A 22,349-nucleotide genomic window follows, 5' to 3' on the forward strand; every position below is an offset into this window, starting at 1 on the left:
GCGTCTTGTTGCCCTATGGAAATCACAGCAGGGGGATCACTCCTCGGCTTGGTTGCGGGCAGTCCCCATCTCGGGGTTAGGCCAGACTATGAACGGTAAGACTTATCGTTCGGTTCTTTGCTATCGGTTGGGTATTCCGTTGTTCTCTTATTCGACGCCGTGTTCTGCTTGCTCTCGGGTTTTCGACGGGGACATTTATGGGGATCATGCCGTGTCTTGTGCTGGGATTGTGGGTATCAAACATCGGCATAATGTTGTTCGTGATACCCTTTTGGATATTTGCTATCGGTCGGGGATTTCTGCTCGCAAGGAGGTTGATGTTGGGCTGACTAGTGAGAGTGATGGAGCTCTTCGTCCTGCAGATATACTGCTTTACTCATGGGATGGTGGTCTGGATGTGTGTGTTGACTTGACTGGGTCTTCCCCTATGACGCAATCTGGGTTGTCAGGCTTCGTTCCGGGTCGGGTTGTGGCGGTTGCAGCGCAGCGGAAGCAGAATAAGTATGGGGCACGTTGTAGGGCTTTGGGTTACGGTTTCTTCCCTTTTTCCTTCTCTTCTGTTGGGGAATTAGAGAAAGGGGCTGTTTCTTTGCTGAAGCGGGTCCAGGCGTACTCCAGGGCTCAAGACATTGGGGCACGGGCAGCTGCCCACATTTTCAGCAGGATCGGGTTCGCCATAGCTAGAGGAGTGGGGGCCCAGATTGTAGATTGTATCTCGGCTCCCCTCCAACTTCTTGTAGTTCATTTGATCTTTGTAGCTTGTTAAGCTTGTAACGTTTTATAATAATAATAATAATAATAATAATAATAATAATAATAATAATAATAATAAAAGAAAAAAAAAAGAAAAAAAAGAAAAAAAAGAAAAAAAAGAAAAAGAAGGACAAAATGGTCCAAAAAAGTTACGCAAAAACAATACTTGTTGAGCCTTTTTATTATAGAGATGATGTCACACTTGCATGTACTAATATAATGTACCATCCCTTACCAAAACTTCACCAACTTGGCTTCTTATGTTTGAAACCTTAACCATTTGTCATGAATATCATGATAAAGTTTCGCCATAGAATATAGCTAAATTTTGTTGATAAATAGTGTAGAATGTAACTAATATCTTTATCATAATTCACTAGATCCCAATTGTAATACTTAATTAACCTTTTACTACATACACACTACATAGTAGTAATGTTCCTAAAGATGAAATATTTAACTTAATGTTATCCATGACAAAAAATATCAAATATGATAAAGTTTTATACTCTTTATAACTTTAAATCAATAGGATTGGAGAAAATGTCAATTAAGATTAATTAACCTTGGTAAATAAAAGTTCTGTATCATCCACTTTTTCCATCTCTATGAAATGAATATTGTTGTTTTTTGGGGTATCACTAATTAATGGACATGTTAGATTTATAGGAGTAAATTGTTTTGAAAAAATATTATAGCTATTGACCAAAGTTATACTCCGCAATATAACAAAATACTCTTCCTCAATACACTATATATATACTTCCTCCGTTTCAAAACAATTGCAACACTTTGATTAGCACGTTTGCCAAGACACAACTTTGACCGTAAATATCTTTAATCATACTTTTTCTTTTAATCTTAAAATTTAATTTATGAAAATATACAATGAAATCAATCCACCAACATTTTACTTATAACATTTGCTTTTACTAAATTAGTAAAAATTTATGGTCAAAGTTAGTAAATGAATAGTGACAAAAGTAAAAGTGTTGCAATTTTTTTGAAACGGAGGAAGTATATACTAGGAATAGTAATAAATATAGCTTAAAATAATATTATTTTTTCCTTAAATTAGATGATGGTATTGTGATTAGGAAATGATATATGACAAGGCAAGACAATAAATGATATGACAATTCATCCAAAGTAAAATACGTACGATAGATAAATGCTGATTTGTAACGTACAAAATTTATACCTTTATCTTTTATATTTACATTATTATAGAACTTGTAATTTATTTTATCGTACTTATAAGTTACTATAATACAAAAAATAAAATTAAAAAGCCCGTGCTATCATCTAGTTTTTGAGTATACTAGACTCGGTCATGTGCACTCACGGATATTCAAAAATTATTATTTGATCATCTTTTTAAAAAATATTTAACCGAAGTATTTACCCCTTAAAGCTAATCCGTAATTAATAAATTTTGAACTTACTTATTTAATCATCTAATATGAAATTTTATCCTTAATACGTATGATATATTTTAGATATTGAATATAATAATTTGACCAAAATGTGTGATATGCTTAATATGTTAACTTGAACAAAATATTGAGCAAATATTTTCTGTAGTTATATTTCTATTTGACTAAAATATTACTAAAATTGTCTAATATTGTAATATTCTATAATCTTATACTGTGATTTTTTTCCCATACATAATGAAGTAGTTTATACAAAAAGGAGAGAACATAAATAATAAACAAAGTAGATACAATTATTTTTTCTTCTAAGAAAAGGGTTTATGGCGGAAAAAATTTGCACTAAGAAATGACTTGTATATTAATGTAACTAGATTAGACCTCGTGCACGCACGGATTTTGATAATTTTTTTCACAAAATATTTAACTGATTATCTTCCAAACTATTGCAGTTATAACATTTTTAACATATACTCGTTTAAATTTATTCAATTAATGTGCATATTTAAAATGTTAATATGGTAATTTTATCAAAATATTCAGGGATATATTTTCCATTAATAATATAACGATTTGACTAAAATATTACAAATGTAGAATAATTATTATTACGTCGTATCTATTATTGCCATAATTTATAAACTAAATTTTGTTTTCATACATAAATAGTTTATAAATAAAGGTAGAGAATAAAATAAAATAAAATAGATACACTTCTTTTTTTGGAAAAGTGGTTTTTGGCGTGAAAAAACCGCACCAGGAATTGACACGTGTCATTCCTAGTGTCTCTTTTAGTATATAGTAACTAGTATAGTACCCGTGCGATGCACGATTTATAATCTAAATATAAATTATATGAAATCTGGTATACAATTATTATCAAAATAGAGTTTATAGATATTCTCCAAATAAAAAATAATTAATGATGGATAAATTTGTTATTGCTCATTCGGTGTCTTAAGCAATTAAAACAAATAAGGGTACATAGATAAAATTATTTTCATTCTCATTCACCAGTACTTGTGTCTAACATAAAGTTATCTCACCCATCATTCACTTCGATAGTAATACCCACTTAATACTCGCACAGTCATCCCGTCAACCTCATTACCCGATCACTTAACACCTATCTAGACTAGACCTGGTTATTGGACAGGGTAGTCCAATGGATATTGGGTTAGGGTCAAGTTAATAGGGCTTTTATTGGGCAGGGCTCTTATTGGATAGGGCCTTTATTGGACAGGGTCATTATAGGGTCAAACTTATACTACAATTATTTTGAAAATTAAAATAGTAATGATACAAAAAATTACGTGTATAGCTTCGTATTTACTTGTACTTGCACATGGCTCTTTTGTTTTTCATTTTTCATTGCTCGTTTATTGACCCACCCACTAATGACCCGCTATTGACCCGCGACCCGCTTTTGACCCGTCCATTATCGACCCGCTAAAAATGACCCTTTCAATACCCGACCCTCTTTTGACCCGTCCATTATCGACCAGCTAAAAATGACCCTTTCAATACCCGACCCTCTTTTGACCCGCACCGACCCTGACCCGCCCCGCCCGATAACCAGGTCTAATCTAGACCATTTCCTTTAATGAGTTAGAGATAACTTTGAGATGGAACAGAGCCTGCACACCCGCACCGCGTATAATTCTCATCTTCATCCCCTCCATCTACGATTGGAACGATACCCACTCCTCCCAACCTCCGTCTCGAGAGGTATAAAATAAAATTCATCCCCTTTTCATCACCTCCCTTCCCGTGTATCCACACCCACCCCTAGACTCGACTTTTTTTTTTTGGTAAAAGAGTTTTGAATTTTAAAACTCTATTATAGAGCATCTGAAAATTCGTTTGTCTGATTAGTGTTACTGAGTAAATAAACAAAACATTATAAGTTAATAGTACATTTTTTATATATTCATAATCAATCAGATTAAGGATTAATGACTCACGCGGGTCCAATATAAAATCCATAATCACCCCTTCACCCGCGACAATTATATTTTTTAACCCCATCACCCAATAAACTTTCCTCAATCGCCGCCCATTTGGGGCGGATGCACAGGGAGATCTCCCAAAAAACTCGCCCACTGACACTCTGGCATCACTATGTTCAATAAAAATCCAATTTTCCTTTCAACTAAATTTTAAATATATTGACATAAGTTTATTACAAACTATCAAAATTGATTGTATTAGCTATAATATTGAAAAAAATATTTAAAAGTGACATACATAATTAGGATTGCGTGAGTATTCTCAAATCCGATCAATTCAAACTCTCCCCATCACCAAGGTGGGTACATGTTATCCTTATAGCCATCCACCAAAAATCTCTTTTTGTTAGTCAACATTAGTCAATCATCTACGTTTAACTTTGTCCTCAGATCAATCTAAAAACCAAACTCATCCCATCATCAAATGTGATTCACCATTTACATATATAAATTATATTTTGCACGAAATATTAAAGTGATATTCAAATCATTTACATTAATATATAAAAAATATTTTGTTATTCCAAACATATTAATAATAAGGAAACTTAATCATCTAGATCTTATGACTTTGGATATAGTTGATTACGATATATTAGTCAAATTTTCAATCAATATGCTCTTAACATTTCAATAATATAAGCGAATAAATTATTACCCGTGCTCCGTATAAAAATATTACGATAATAAGAATGTGGCAAAGTTATTTTTGATATTTAAGATTAAGTATATGTTTCGTACGAAACAAAGTATATGGCTAGGGGCTCATTTTGTTAGTTAACAAAGGGCCTATAAAATTTTTTAGACGACCTTGCTAAATACATTAAATTAATAGTTAACTTTTGTTGTGAAATTCGTATTCATTATATGACACAAATTTATAAAAAGTTGATAGTATTACAGTAATATAATTGATAGTCCAAGTTAAACTATTATAAGATTTTCTATACGGTTATCAGGAATTGTATGCGAAGATTTTTCCTTGGATTACAAATAATAACCGATCAAAGGAACGTCTGAACATATTCGTACTCAATATATGACACAATTTCTAAACGAAACTTGATAGTACTTACAATTAGTCATAATTTATGTTATAAGAAAGACAAATCAGAGAGAGACATTTGTCATCTCTACATCGATTTGCCTCTCTTTTAGTATAGTACGGAGTATATAGATTTAAAATTAAGAAATTTATTAATATGAATAATCTACGGAGTACTGCATTTTTATTTTCTTTTATAGCTTTGTTAGAGTTTCTAATTATGTTAAAATATTAACATATATGACTTATATATTCTTCAACATATTTAGTCGAAATGATAGTTTATAATGAATTCTAATTATGTAAGTTTGTCTCTTATGAAAGAGCCTACATGGCACAATAAATATAATTTTATGAACAATTATAAATTTCCATGAGTAAAAATATGTGATATATTAATTATTTATATTACAAGTTTAATCTATACCTAGTATTTAAAAAGCAAAACCATAAATCTATAGATGACATGTGGCATCTCCTTTTTTCATGCATCATTTTTTGACATGTGGCATCCCCTTTTTTTAATTCATCATTTTTTCCCAATTGTTTCTTATATTTTACGACTCTAACACCTTTTCCACTTCATATTCTCCATTCAACATCGGTTTACCATTTTAATTCATATATAATTATTCAATGTTTTCCATTTCATCTCTTTCTTTAACACTTAATTTTAATTTCATCATTTAATTTAATTTTATGAAGTATATGTATTATTTTAACCTTCAAATTTCTCACCTCTTTTAGATCATATATTCCTACTCAAATACAAGCTAGCCCTCCAAAAAAATTGAATTTTAAAAGACAGTTTAACAACCACTAATTGCCCGTTCTTGGAACGGGCTTAAGAGCTAGTTATTTATATTAAAAGAGAGGGAAATCAGAGAGCGCCATTTGTCAGATCTACATTGATCATCTCTATTATGCTATGTTCTATACGACTTTTGTGGTTTGAACTTATATTATCTGAACTTATCCGTATTTAACTGAACTTATCTTAACTTATCAGATTATCTTTTTTGAAATAAACTTATTTGTATGTGAAAAAAAAAACTTATTTTTCTTAACTTATATTATTTGAACCTAACTGAACCTAAATAAGCTTATCTGAACTTATTTTATCTGAAATAAGTCAAAATAAGTCGAACGACACAAAAACTTAGTATAATCAAATATCTTCCAAATAAGATTTTATGCAAATTGCAACAATAATTTTGTGGACAAATATATACTACGTAGCTTCCAAATAATATCTTCCAAAACATTTATCTAATAATTGTGCAAATTTTGCATATAAGTTATTCATATAATATCTTTCAATTGATACATTCTTGTAAATAGGAATATCACAGCACAATATGGAAATAGTAATATTAATGTGCAATTTTTCCATATTCATTATTTATAAATACAGTAAGTTAAATATGACAAAATAAATTTCTATTAATTAATCTAATATATATATATAAAGGGGAGTTTTTTGGAGAGCATTTAGAGCGTCCACGTAGGATTTCCACATCATCACATATTATTAACTAATATTTTAGGTTTATTAAAAAATAAAAAATAAATATTAGATCCCTTGCCATGATTAAATTAGTAGATAATATGATAAAGATAGATTTCAACAAAAAATTATCTTTCTCTTCTACCTTTTTGTATATATAAAGAGGGAAACCTTTTGGGATGAATAATTGAGATAATAAATATCTTTCAGCACAAATAAACGTATTCCTTTAAGCAAATAAACGTTTTGTATAATTTGTTCTTAATAATTTGTTTTTAATTTGTTGAATGTATTTTTCATAGTAAGCCTTATTAGTATTTGTTCATTTGTTAATGCTTTATACTTTGTAGGCATTGTGTAGGGTACTTACTTTTTTTTTTTCCAAGAATGATTTTATGATTTGCCATAATGGATACGAGTAATTGCAAAGGATTATCCTAGGTAAGGCAAAGAATTATGCTAAAGTTTAGATTTGTTCTTTAACTCGGTTAACATCTTGATCATATTTTATGATTAACATTGCTTCAAAGATCCTGAGATCAACTTTTTGACGACCTTGGACAAAATCATATCGGTTTTCCATAGTTTGTATAATATGACCATTCTTTTACCTATGGTTTAATCACATCGTTGTTCTAGCTTTGTATTACCATCTAAGGTGAATTTTGTTGCTGAAAATATCCCTTTACGTTCATGTCTCAATGACTCCGAGTCTCCGAGAAGATTCAATGGTGTTATTTTTTCTGTTGCACGATGTTGATTACTTCTTTGCCGAGTTAATCTTTATCGAGCTTCTATTTCACGGATCAAACAATTTCAGTAGCTAATTCAAGTACACTTTCTTCAAAGTACGCTACATTGGATACAATTAATTCCCCATCCTTTGATCCTGACCATTACATGAATCTATTGGTACTTCTTCTCTCCTAATTTTTGCTTATTATATCTGGTTTTAGCATTCTTTTTGACGGAATTAAGTTGCTTTATTAGCAGTTTGACATATGGATGCGATTTAGGTGGATGATTCAGATATGTTCGTCTTTTAAAATTGTAAACCCGGTAAAAGATAATAAAAGATAAATTTTGCTAGGAAGTAAAAAAGATAAATAAATCCAGATCCCATTTTTACATCCAGATCCCATTTTTACCGAAAAAATTTCAAAAAAATCCCAAATACATCCAGATCCCATTTTTAACCACATGCAATGGGAAAACAGATCAACAAAACACATGAATATTCCGATTTTCTTCAAATAATTTCCAAATATATCTAAATAAAATCAGAACTCAATTTTAACAACATGCAATGAGAAAACAGAGCAAAAAATAACATAAAAAGTCCGATTGAATCCAACAAATCTCCAAAAAATTCCCAACAAATTCGAAATAATATCAGATCTGCATTTTTAACACATGTAATGGGAAATCAGAGCAACTTATCCAATAAATAATCCGAGTTCAATGAACAATACTCTAAATAAATCCAACATTTATCAAATCCCACTTTTTTAGACATGCAAACAATCATCAAACCATTTTAATAAAACCGACATAAATAACCCTAAATAAATCGCAAAAAATCAAAAGTAATACCTCATCGGAATCTCCTTCACCGAAAAAACGCAGATCTGAGGGAGTGGGTTTCCGATCGTCATATTTTGACTCAACCTCCTCTCCTGGCTCCACTTCCCTCTTCCGAAACCATTCTTCCAAATAGTTTCGAGTACTCGTATTTTCTTTTTGGGCCAAATACAGATTGTTTTTATATTCGGCGGAGTAGGAATGCTCGTTATTGGGACAGTTGCACTTGGATCCCCAATCACAGTTGGAATCGGGGATTCTTTGACCAGAAGTTTCCACCCCAGAATCATCTCGAGTTCTAGACAAAGAAGAACCCATCACGTACCAGAAAAACAAAGATCAGCGACGATTAGGGACCAAAAAGGGGACAAACATAGAGGGGATCTGATCGGAAAATGAATCCGAGTAATTTTTATGAAAGTTTTTCGGCGAAAACGTTTCAGATTTGAGAGATTTGGAGAGGAAAACCCAGAACAGAGGCGGAAAACCTAGGATTTTCTCAAGAACAGGGGAGGGATTTTAAGAGAGAGAGAGAGTGAAATAAGAGAGAGAGAGAGAGATCCGAAGAGGTGAGAGAGAGAAATCAGAATGAGGGATGAGAGTGAAGTGTGAGAAAGCGACGGGTTATAAAGGGAGGGGGGTGGGGTTAGGTTAAATAATTAAATAAGGTGGGTGGGGTAAAAGTGGGTGGGAAAGGGTAGAATCTTAGGGTATTTTTGGTAAATAGTGGGGAATCTTAGGGTAAATTGGTAAAAAAACTATGGCAAAAAATAGTAAAGATTCAGTAGGGGAACAACAAAAAGAAACGCCAAAAAAGGAAATGGGAACAACAAAAAGGAATGGAGGGAGTAAAAGATAGTACGAGAAAATTAAAAATAGATAAATAAAGATCCGGTAAAAGATTATAAGAGATAAATTTTAAACATTTATTTTTTAAAAATTTAGTAGATAAATAAAGACCCATTCTTAACTATCACTTAAAGTTGAAAAAATATCTCATAAAAAAAAAAAATTAACCCGTGCATCGCACGGGATTTAAATCTAGTTTATATTAAAAGAGAGACCAATCAATGAGTGACATTTGTCATCACCACATTGATTTCTTCTCTTTTAGTATAATATATATATATATAGATAGATACGATATAATTGTCAAAAAAAAAAAAAAAAAAATTGAGTATAAAATTACGTCAGCTGAACCCACCTTTAAAATTTTGGGAAAGTTTTGACACATTTTAGAAACAACTTTAGTTACAATTCCTCATCTCAATGGCTTCAACTGCCACTCTTGACTTTACGTTCTTCCCGTCCACAAATTAGCTTCAGAAACTTTGCAACTTAATGGAGCCTTTTAAAGGTAAACCCTAAATTTTTGATGATTTAATCTACTGAATTGAATTATTAGCTTATTTTGCTATTTATTTTTGTATAATGTTATGAACAAAATCGGTGGATTGGGATATAGATTCTCGGTTTTGCTGTATTTTGTTTTCCGTTATGCTTATTTTGGTGTTTTGTTAACTAAAAATAGGGATAGCAGCTGAAATTGGAAGACAATTAAAAGAGAAATGAAGGGGTTTTGGTAAATGTGATAGTAGGCAACTGGGGTTTTGATTAGGTGCAAAAGATGAAGTGGGTATTGGTGATTTTGATTTTAATTGTTTGTTCAATCTTTGTTACAACTAATGCAATGGAGTGTCCTGTGGATCTAGAATATATTGTAAAGCTGCCATGGAATACTTCACTATGCCATGGAAATAGTTCAGGAAATGATCCAAGAACAAGTTGTTGTCAGACACTTTTGAGTTTAATGGGTATAGCCCTTGCTCATAATCTCAAACAGACTTCCCTCTTTGGATTTCGAGATAATCAGACTTCGTTATCGTGCCTCTCAGAGTTCCAATCCAAACTTGATTCTATGTCGTCTCTTTCCCCAAATTTGACCTCTACATGTTTTGATCCTGCACAATTTGTGATCACTCCTGATGTTTGTGCTGGCATTGTTTCCACCCGAAATTGGACTGATGAACTTGGAAGTAATAATTCTTTAGATCAAGCCTGTCAATCTGACCTCTCCGATCTCACAGCCTGTGACACCTGCTATACTGCTGGTACAAGAATCCAGAATCAGTTAATTTCAATTGACGGGAACACTTCACATGCTCGAAGTTGCTTTTACTTCACCATTCTATATGTTGCTGGTATAATCAATAAATTTGGCCCAGAAAATGTTGGAACAACTTCATGTGTCTTTCAACTTCAATTAATTCCAACTACTGGGTCTCACAATGAAAGCCATTTGAAGCTGCACCTGGGATTAATAGGTGGCGCTGCAGCGGTGTTTATAGTAGTTTGCTTCTTAGGTTTGTACTTTTGGTATTACAAGAGACAACAAAACAAGAGAAATAGAATGGAATTTGATGCAAGTCAAGGGAGTAGGCCTAGAATGCGGCCTAACACTGGTGCAATATGGTTTAAAATTGAAGACCTTGAGAGGGCAACTAACAACTTCTCACAGAAGAATTTTATTGGTCGTGGTGGTTTTGGAATGGTTTACAAGGGAACATTACCAGACGGTACAGTAGTTGCGGTCAAGAGGATTACTGAACCCAACTTTGAAAGGGATTCTGATTTTCAAAATGAGGTTGAGATAATTAGCAACCTAAGGCATCGGAATTTAGTACCACTTAAGGGATGTTGCATGGTTGATGATGATTATGGAGGGAAACAGAGATACCTTATTTATGAATACATGGTGAATGGTAATCTGGATGACCATCTCTTTTGGGGTTCTGCAAACCAAAGTGGGGCACTTAGAAAAACATTAACATGGCCCCAAAGGAAGTGTATAATATTGGATGTGGCAAAAGGGCTAGCTTATCTCCATCATGGAATAAAACCTGCAATATATCATCGGGATATAAAAGCTACAAACATTCTTTTAGATTCAGAAATGAGAGCAAGGGTGGCTGATTTTGGGTTGGCAAAAGAAATCAAAGAAGGGCAATCTCATCTGACAACCAGAGTAGCAGGCACTCATGGGTATTTGGCCCCTGAATATGCACTTTATGGGCAGCTAACTGAGAAGAGTGATGTCTACAGTTTCGGGGTAGTTGTTTTGGAGATAATGTGCGGGAGAAGGGCCCTTGATTTGTCAGCTTTAGGTTCCTCTACGACTGTTTTAATAACAGATTGGGCATGGTGTTTGGTTAAAGAGGGAAGATCAGAAGAGGTTCTTGACTCTTTGTTGTTGAGAGAGGGGGATAACTTGGAGTTAAATCCAAGGGGAATTATGGAAAGATTTGTACGAGTTGGTATTCTGTGTGCACATGTTATGGTTGCATTAAGACCTACAATATCAGATGCACTAAAAATGTTGGAGGGTGATATTGAAGTTCCTCAAATTCCAGATCGACCTATGCCTTTTGGACATCCATCTTTCCATAGAGATTACAGCATATCACCGGTCTTGAGTGGCCTGCATTTAAATTCTGGTGAGATGCTTAGGTAAATAACATCTATTTTGCTGCATAGTTGATGAACCAACCTTGTACAAAACAAAAACAAACATACAAGGTATGTCTTGATTCTGTAAAGATAACAAAGATTGAAGCTTACTAGCGGATTGCAAATGTTAGCAGATAAAGCTCCATCAGCGGTATCATGTATTATGTAGTATAATTTTCAAGTTGTGAAATAGAACTTTACTCCCAGTGCCTGACCTGCATGTTTTCTGAAATATAAGATTTCTGTTTATTCCCATTATTAGCTATTACGGACTACTTTCTAATCATATCTGTCAAAACACTTAAATTTATATACCAGTATACAAGCACCCTTTTTCCTTTTTCCTTTTTCCAAACTGCCTTTTTAATGTCTAACTTTATTATTTTCTTCTTAAAATATATCCATGGATGTTGTCCGCTAGTGTTACACATTATCTATCTAGAAACAGTTATGTTATATCCCCTTGGATATTTGTAGTTAAATCATTGACCTCTTACCCGTAAGCATAGTGTGAACTCACACTTCATTAACTTTATGTATCCATTCTGTGAGAAGAGCACTAGAAACATTTCTCACAGCATGAATAAGTTTCAGGATTGCCAAAATACCATTCCTTTTTCTTTTTTTTATTATAGAGTGATAAATAGCCAAAGGCACCTTAATCATTGAAATGGTGGTGGTTAGGGGTGTCAATTCTCAATCCGACACAGTGAATTCGATGGGTTTGTCCGACCGTTTAGAATCCGAACCATTTAGAACCCCCGAGCTAAGATCCAAAATCTGATCTGGTCCGATTATATACAACCCGAATCCGACCCAACCCGTTCATAATGATCCGATTAAGATCTGAATCTGATAACAGACTGATGCGTTTAATCCGAACCGAAGCGAGCCAAAACCCATTTATGGTCGAATCCGTTCCAACCCGAGGAAAATCCGTATAATCCGATCTGTTTGTAATCCGTCACCCGTTTGATCTGAACCGTTTCAACCCATGACCCGTTTAATCTGAACCGTTTTAACCCATGACCCGTTTAATCTGATCCAATTTCGATCCGAACCCGTTTAACTCAAACCATTCACGACCCATAAGAGAACATTAATTATGTTGCACTACCAATTTTTAAGCGTATGAATATTACTTATACGGTGTACTTATACTTCATTCTTCCTTTATATACTCTACTCAAATGAAACTTGATTGATGTACATTTAAGGCGTAAAGAACTTTCAGAAACGGATGTAGTACTAACTAAGTTATATACTATATACTCAATAACTTATATTACTTTTAAAAGTTAGATATCGTTTTCGTCCCCTAATTAAGTCATCGATATTATAATTATATAATTTGGAACCAAATGGACCCGACTCGGATTCCAACCCGCTACCAAATAACCCGATCCGATATGAAACTAAATCTGATGTAACTCGGCTAAATCCGTTTCAATCCGACCCGTGTTAGTCTGTTACCCGATTAATCCGATCCGATTAGAATCCGACCCGACATGAATCCGGACCCGTTATAGTCCGGCTTAACCCGTTAACAATCTGTCATGTTCAAATCTGATCCGATCTGACCCAATCGACTGCAATCCGACCCGTATACAACCCGATTCGATATGAACCCGTGCATAAAAAATTCGACCCGATCCGTTAAGTTTTCAATCCGATCCAATCCGACCCGTTAGCCAAATTAATCTGTTCCAATCTGATCTGTTTCAACCCGAATCCGATGAGTCCGACCCGAATCCGATCTGTTGATCCGATTTGACACCCCCGATTGGTGGTGTCTTCTCTTCATGCATCTGAAGATAATGTGTTATCATATTCTGAAACTTTATTTCTCTATAGGGGGATTTAAGAGTGGCTCTGCCCTTAAAGCCACTATCACTTTTTTGTAACATTGTTCTGAACTACTATTCTATATTATTCTACAAAATTCATACGCAAGAATATTCAAGGAGAAGTCGACATCGTCTTGTATTGTACTGAAATTATTTAATTTGTGTTAACACTTTTTTATGAACTGTATTTTTTTTTATATATATATATATATATATCATCAAAACCAATTTACAAACAAATCATAAATGGGTCTAGGCAAATCTTCTAGAAATCCACTATTGAGAAAAGTAGTTGCTCAATAGACTGAGCTAATACACACCAAGGATAAAGGCATAAAACCAATCTCTATCTATCTGTATACCTGACTTGATGTTCCTGACTCTATGTTTCACGGCATGTAACCTTTGACGAACGAACTGTTTTGTTCAAATCCTTGGGACAATACACGCTCAAAAACTACTCTTTCCTTGAAATTTTTGAGCCAAGCCCAGTCCCCCCCTCCCCCCGGATGACACCCATCCATGGCGCAGCCCAACCGGCACAAAAAATTGAAATTAGGCAGGCAACTCCACATGTGGGTCGTGGGCTTGAGGAATTCGCCACTTCTCACATGCGGACTGCACTGTTTCCCAATTCCATAAATCAACAACATCAATCAGCCCCAACCCAACTTGAGTCTTCTACGTTGCGGTCCAATCCACCAGCTTCTCTTCCCGTAGTGGGCCTTTCACTGCCCAACGCCTAGGCAGTATGCGAGAAGGAAGGCATTATTCATGAGGTGAAAGCTCCCTATACCCCCACTGTAACACCCCAACAATTCCCATTTTCTAAAATAACCTCTTTTTAAATATAACTGTAGGGAATTATCAAAGTATTATCGCCCGTGTGAAAACGTTACGGCTTATTCAGAATTTTGCAGCGGAAAACATGAAACTAACTTTTAGGTTCATAAATAATCTATTACATATTAGGTCCAAACCAATTAACTGAATTAAGGAAATACGAATAGTACGACAAATTTCAAAACCAAGTTAACAAATTAAATCACTTAATTAAACGAATAGAACTACAAGCTCTCTAATCCCGATCCCAATGATGCATCATCTTCAAACCTGTAGATGGGCAACGCTTATTGATCCTTAGAGACTGCTCACCAAAGATGGGTCATCACAGGATCAATAAGGCATAGCCATGATCAACACACACAAACAAAGCACGTAATCAGCAAAGCTGAGTACTACATACTAAAACAACAACAATCCTAGCATGATACTATCAAACCCACAACCCTAACATGATACTAATAAATATAAGTAAGGACAGACAAAACATAATAATTTGACGATTATACTTGACTAGACTAAGCTAGACTTAATAACCATAATATCATTTTAGTTGAAATAGACAATGGACCGAGTTGACCATCCAGAAGTCTTCACTAAGGAAGACGAGGTACGGGCGCGACTCCGTAACCTCAGTGACCTGCGATATCGAGGAACGTTTAAATAAAAATAGGACACGATGATCAATCCGGTCCCAGAAAAGGCCATGGGCTACCACCATGAACCCCAACTCCTGTTTGTCCGTCACTTCAGACGTGCACAGTCTAAAGCTATTGCTATTCAGTTTCACTTTACATGATTTACAAATTGAGACTCCGTTATGACTCAACCATTACATAAGACAGACAATTCACATTTGTTCACAACTGTTTTTATCTTGGAATCAAGTAAGTGATCATAAAAGCATCAATCAAGACTCATTCCAACTTAACCAACCTTTCCTTTAACCATGAGCAACCCTGTATATGGGCATAAAGTTTCAACTTACTAAACAAGGTCCTCCGCCCTTATAAAGTAGTGAAAAGATAGAAAGGGAACAACAACCAATTGATCCAACCCAATCATATAGAATAATCTAGTGTTCCCAACCAACATGTTTGTATCAAACATCCATACTAACATGTTACAGTTCTTATAGTGCAAAATAAGTTCAATAAGTTTGTCCAACAGTATTAAACATGCACATTCAATATAACCCAGTTCGTCCATAATATCAACATCACCAAGTTCAACAATAATATCAACATAACCAAGTTCAACAACAAGATTCAACATGGTTTCATCAATTAGCACACATTCCAAGCACACAGGTATGTACGTACCTTGTGTAAACAAACTGATACGTCACCTTAACACTTTCAAAAGTTGCCTAAAGAGAATTCTCCACCTAAAAACAACCAATATAGACTCATATCAATTCATATTGAATTTTCAGCAACATTAGGGAGCTTCAAACCCTTCCTAAACATAATTAGGACGTTTCCCAATATCGAAACTTGAATATTTAATTTCCTAGCATCATAATTATTATATTAATTATTGAAATTCGTTGAAAACTTTTCAAAGCATCATACTTTAAATTTCCAGCAATATAACTAATTTCAAACTACTCCAAAACATCATTAACATGTTTGAAATCATAAAAACAATAACTTTAATAATTCCTAAACATCCTACCATGATTTAAAATCATTAAAAACCTTAAAATTTATACTTTAATAATTAAAACCATATCTCAATCAAATCGTATATTCTGAAAATTAATGATATAATTATTACAAAACATGAAATCCGAAATTCATAATAAATCATAAATCATAAAAAGAATCATGAATTTAATTCGAGAAACATAAATCGAATTATAAAAACATTATTAAACATTAATTAGTTTTAAGGGTTTAGAAATAACCAAAAGTGAGGAAGAAGGAAGCTGCTGGCCGGCGACAGTGGCGGCAGCAGACGGTGGGTACGTCGGTGGTTCAACACTCTTGGTGGCGCGACGGGTGGTGCAGCACGACTGGTAGCTGCGTGCGGAGCAACAAAGAAAATAGGAGGGGAGATTTCTTGTGTATGTAAAGGAGAAGGGAGGAGGTTGGTCGACGGCTGGGTTGTGGCGATGGGAAGTCGGCGGGAGCAGGTGGTGGTACAGGTGGTGGTTGCGTGCGCTGATAGTGGTTGTGCGAAAAAAAAACAGAACACAAGTCAGGGGAGACAAAGAACGAGAGATAAAAAGGAAAGAACGAAAGAGAAGAGGAGTACCGACGGCGGAGGGGATGGTGGCAGGAGGTCGGTGTAGTGACGGTGGTCCAGCGTGGCTGCCGGCTGGCGGCTGAGCAAAGGGGGAAGAGGTTAAGGGTTATGGTTCACGTGAAAGTGAAGCAGAGAAGTTTTTGTTGTTTTTGCTTTTACGTAACATTGAAAGAGAGGAAAGGAGTAAAGTGTTTTGGGTCTTATTATTTGGGCTTTATCAACTTGGGCTAGAACTAAGGTTGAGTTTAAGTGTTTGAATCCAAAACCAATTAGGATTGTTTTCAAAATTCAAACGGTTTTCGTAATTCAATTTCTTTTCAACATAAAATTCTAAACTTATTTTAATTTCATAAATCGTTGAAATATTTAAAACGTGTAAAAATAAATATTCGTTACTTAAATAATTTATTTCTAAAATTCGCAAATTCTATTTAAATATAATTAACTATACGTTAAAATATATCAATAAAATGTATAAAATTACGGGGGATTACAATCTACCCCTCTTAAAAGAAGTTTCGTCCCGAAACTTGACACGAAAATTCACACATTTTTCAAAAGTCTTTAATTCATTCTTACTTGAGAAATACTTGTGTCACTCATGTGCACTCTTTTGCCAACTTAAAGTTGTTTGTGTTACTCATGAACACCTTTTTCTTATGCGGAGAATCTATTTGCTTTACATCAACATGTATAAGTTGCTAAAAATGAGCATAAAATGCATAAAATTGCTACAAAAATAGGTAAAAAGCGCGAATTTCTATCGCATTCTACCCCCCTTAAAGAAAACGAGTTACGCCCTCGTAACTCATCTCAGGGAATAACTTTGGATATTCCTACTTCAACGAATCATGTCCCCAATGCTATATTTCCACTAAAATCGTAGCAAGTTGGATTTCTACACTTCTTTCCACACCATGCCTCAACATGTGTCATCTTAAAGCTCGCATAGTAACTATTGTTGCAAGAAGGTCAATCGAATCTAGGTGGTCGTCCCGATTACTTTTAAAGTCAATAACACAGTCTCTCAACATATTTTTCGTTAGTAATCTCAGTTTGTCCATCGATCGCAGGGTGAAAAGCAGTACTCATTTTCAATGTCGTCCCAAGATTCACTAGACCTTTTTGCCAAAGTTTCAGACTTTTATGGTTGGTAAGGATCTCAAATGTTGCCCCATAAAGATAATGTCTCCAAATCGTTCAAAGTGAACACAATAACAGCTGACTCTAGGTCATGGGTAGGGTAATTGATTTCATGAGGTTTCAATTGTCGCGGCGATAGGTGCGGAGGTCAAACTCTCTTTTAAAATCTAGAAAGCTTTCTCACATTTCTCACTCCACTCGAATTTCGATTCCTTTTCATCAAAATGGTCATTGGTTTTTCTTTGTTCGAAAAGTCTTTCACAAACCCCCTATAATAGTCAGCTAGGCCTAGGAAACTTCAGATATCAGACACGTTCCTTTGGAGTAGGTCACTCACTCACAGCTTGATTCTTAGTAGGATCTACAGAAACTCCTTTTGTTCAACTTTTCCTTTTTACCGAACCTCATTATGCTTTTCATGGGTGTATAACTTTTGGGCTTAACTCTTAGCTCTTGCACCAATTCATGTATTTCTTTTCATCTTTTCCAGACAACAAATGATTTCTAACGATCCTGGACCACTGGAATCTTCTCTTAAATTTATTTCCTTACGTAACATAGTTCTCAATCAATTTAGTCCTTCACTTTTCCGTCGGTGTAACTTATACACATATGACTTCAAGATTTGTATACTTTATTTAATAAAACTAGATTCTTTCTAAGCGTCTCCAAGTAATTCTCAAGTGTTTGTCATGCTCTTTTTCATTCCTTGAACAAATCGGGATATCATCAATAACATAATAACGAACTTAATTCGGAATTTGTGGAAAATCTTATCCATCAAATCCATAATTATGGCAGGTGCATTGGTTAACCCAAAAGACATTACTCTAAACCCATAATGACAATAACGAGTCCTAATGAGGTCTTATAGGCCCTTATCAGCTATCCTCAATTGGTGATACTTCAAACACAATCAGTCTTCAAGAACACACTCGCCCAATTCGATTGACCCAATATGTCATCTATCCTAGGCAAAGGATACTTGTTCTTGATGTTGTTTAGCTCCCTAAAATCGATGCATAATTCCATATTCTTATCTTTTCCTTAACAAACACACAGGAGCTCCCCACGGTGATGCACTAGGCCTAATACACCCCTTAACGAAACAACTCTTGCAACTGTGTCATAATTAGCTCATTTCAGGAGGTGTTATTCTATATGGTGCTCTAGATATATGCGTCATTCTAGGAACTAAGTCTATATGGGACTCAACGGCTCTTAGCAAGTGGCATACCTGCAATCTCACTAGGAAACACATCCATGAATTCATTCACAATTGGAACATCCTCGATCTTCATTCCGACTTCTTAACTCACATCTAGCTCACACAACCGAAAAAAAAAAATAGTTCACAAGGCAAGTTCTTAAACAATTTGGTACACCTTATGGTTACAGCAGTAGGAATACTAACGGGTAAATCAATCACCTCAAAATCTACTAACTTCGAACTCTTAATAAGAGATGACGAAGCAAAAGAATAAGCTTTCCCTGAATCAAATAACTTTCTAACTAGCACGGAGTTAATAGAAAAGTAATAGAAACTAAGTCAACAGGTCGTTCACCTTCATTTCGACTTATCACAGACAGTTTACCCGGGGCCTTGTTATGGTTGTTATTCTAATTAGCAGACTTATGGAGGTTTCCTTGGCTGTCTTGCGACCCTATAGGCTTCGAACTCTAATTTCTTGACTGGTTAAATCCCGACTTCACCCGGTTACCAATCTCATTACCATTTTGTTCCTTTTTCTGCTTAGTAAAGCACTCATACTTCCTATGCCCCTTTTTCTGACAATAGTTGCAGGTCACTAATTCTCCTTTGCAGTTCTTGCCAGGGTGATTGTTATTGCACATCTTACAGTGATACACTCTTTCAGATTGGTTCCTATTGTTGTTCCCCTGATTGTTCCTTCCTTGAAAATTTTCATTTCCATTCCCATTCCTATTCTCATTCATATTCCTCTTGAAATCCCTTGGTTTTTCCAGCATTAAACTCTTTTCTTTTCTCCCCAACAACATTTTTCTTGTCCATTCTGGACTACAGGCCATAAATATGAGCAGCTCCCCCCATACACAATATATAAAGACGTAAAGGTTTCCCCACCTAATCCTAAGGTGGTCATGCTATAAGTCTGCATAGTATTCAGCTATGGTCATGCTCCCTATGCTAAGGTTTATGAATTCCTAAGCTTTTTGCTTTCTCATAAAAGGTAGGGTAAAACTTTCCCCTTAAGACAGTAACAATTGAATCCTAATTGAATCTCTCAGCAGCGCTAAGCCTAGCTCTATTTTCTCTCCACCATAAATCAGCTTCATCTTTCAAGTACATGACAACTTGACCCACTCTCATGTTCTCAAGACATTTTACATCCCCAAACAGTTTCTCAAACTCTCTAACCTAGTTCTCTAAAAAGTAGGATCAACTTGCCCCTTAATTCATGGTGGCTTAACTTTGGCTAGTCTCTCAAACATGTCCCCAGCAGGATCGGGACGCTCAATTCTCTCCTGGGTTAGCTTTTCCGCCAATAGGCGAATAGCAACAACTAGGTCATTATTGTTGGTCATCCTAGAGCGCGACCTGAGATTAATATACTCTACTTTAGGTATAAACATCACTTAATAGTATCCTGTACCACGTAATATCGCCTCAACAGACATAATTCACATAAATCAAACAATCATTTACGAATATGCAACAATTATTTCAAGGTAATCTCCTTGAACATTCCTGAACGATATTCACATAGGAGACATTCAATTGAGGAACAAGGAACGAAATTCAATCATCACGAATAATAAGGTAGAATAAAGGAAGAAAACATTCTTCATCGCGTCCCAAAATGAACTCTTGATCCTTTGAATAATCAATAATCTAACTTTTATTCCTCAAAAGAGTGTGAAGAATAATTTCTAAACCGTAATAACGCATTTGTCCTCAAAATACCATAAAGGGGCTATTACATCCTTGAAAAGAATAAAGAATAACTCAAACTCCTATTGCTTTAACTTTAAACTGTTTTAGCTTTGCTACTTATTCTTTAAAACATAAAAGAACTAACTAACTTTACAACTTCAAATACTTGTGGCATCTTGCCTATCTGTTCTTTCCTAGGAAACTTGCGGAGTGAAATCTAGATCTTCAAGATTCGTCGAACTCTTCCTCTAGCTCCCTATCTGAATCACTAGAGATCTCAATGGTAGGCTCATGGGCCCCTGGGTTAGGGTTTCTCTGCCTCAACACCTACATTCTCATTCTCCACAGCTACATCATTTTCCTCTAGGTCATTATTTACACTTATTCCCATAGGTTCTTCTGTAACTGAATCCCCAACATGACTTCCTACGATTTTATCGTCTCTAAACCCACTTTCTGCTGCTTCAATAATGGTGGTCAGAATTTCTGAATCATATTTCCATCTACCATCCCAAGTCCCATACTTAGTCAAGTTTGGAGTTCCATTATCAGAATGCATATCTTTAAACTTTTTTTTGAGTTCTAGGTATGGAAATTTGTTAGGTAAGCAATTAATGATAGTGGCTGCTATGATATCCTTTCTCATTAAGATAGGTTTCCCTTGAACTTTAGCATAATATTCACATCCAAACATGATTTTCTTCACGTAAATATCAGGGGTTTCTATATCAAGTTTCTCGAAGGATCCTATGTTGGTATACTTGGAAAGAAATATTTTATTCCTGAAATAAACAATTCCATGTCTCACTAACGATTTTCCAACCAAATCATAAACAAAGTTCAGTAACGCAATAAGTTTGGTGGAAGCAAACAATTCTTTATGCACATGTAAATGTAACACTTAAACAATTAGCACACGCACGTACATAACAATCAATTTCTAATGTTAGCGTTGACTAGCTACTAATGCACATATAATTCTACCTTATATGCCCTTCTTATACTACCCATCTCTCATAAACTAAAGCATTGGAATAATTTAAATAACAAGGTAAAAGGACGCTAATATAATAAAATTATAACATAGAATATTAATATAAATAAAAAATATAAAATAAATAAAGTAAAATAAATTAAGGAAATGCGTAGCGAATAAATTAGAAAATAAAGTTATTAATTCGAAAAAGATTTATATTTTCTAATAACGAATTCTAACTCTTGAAACAACTTAAAAAATGTACTCATTTTTTTTTTTTTTTTGAATAATAAATAATAAGAAAAATAAAAATGTCGAAAGTATCACTTTAACTTTAATAATAATTTGATTTCGAACTTAAATAAGAAATATTATATACTTTCAAACAGGATAAAAGGAAATCGGCCCCCCAAAAAAAAGTACCAATTTTTGAACACTATAATACGTAGAATCTCGATTTTTAAGAAATTTATTTTAAATAACTAGATAGTTAGGCGCCTAAAATTTATTAAAGTAAAACCTTAGCTCTGATACCACTTTG

At 34.4% G+C, this 22,349-nt stretch overlaps 1 protein-coding gene and 1 long non-coding RNA gene across 3 annotated transcripts; one reads left to right on the forward strand and one right to left on the reverse strand.

Annotated features, from left to right (window-relative positions):
* Positions 1–9,528: 9,528 nt before the first annotated feature.
* Positions 9,529–12,103, forward strand: LOC110803101 (probable receptor-like protein kinase At1g11050). The gene is made up of 2 exons (XM_022008567.2): positions 9,529–9,685; positions 9,860–12,103. Exon 2 carries the CDS (start codon positions 9,956–9,958, stop codon positions 11,837–11,839), a length of 1,884 nt encoding a protein of 627 aa, XP_021864259.1. The 5' UTR covers positions 9,529–9,685; positions 9,860–9,955; the 3' UTR covers positions 11,840–12,103.
* Positions 12,104–14,608: 2,505 nt separating this feature from the next.
* LOC130469018 (uncharacterized) lies at positions 14,609–17,131 on the reverse strand. Of its 2 annotated transcripts, XR_008929386.1 has the most exons (4): positions 16,785–17,131; positions 16,435–16,690; positions 15,848–15,912; positions 14,609–14,829 (listed from the first exon to the last, which is right to left on the reverse strand). It is a non-coding gene; the product is annotated as an uncharacterized lncRNA (long non-coding RNA). The 2 variants fall into 2 exon arrangements; XR_008929385.1 differs by having other exon boundaries at positions 16,435–17,131.
* Positions 17,132–22,349: the final 5,218 nt, after the last annotated feature.

The sequence above is a fragment of the Spinacia oleracea genome, chromosome 3, assembly GCF_020520425.1.
Source record: "Spinacia oleracea cultivar Varoflay chromosome 3, BTI_SOV_V1, whole genome shotgun sequence".
NCBI classification, from domain to species: Eukaryota; Viridiplantae; Streptophyta; class Magnoliopsida; order Caryophyllales; family Amaranthaceae; genus Spinacia; species Spinacia oleracea.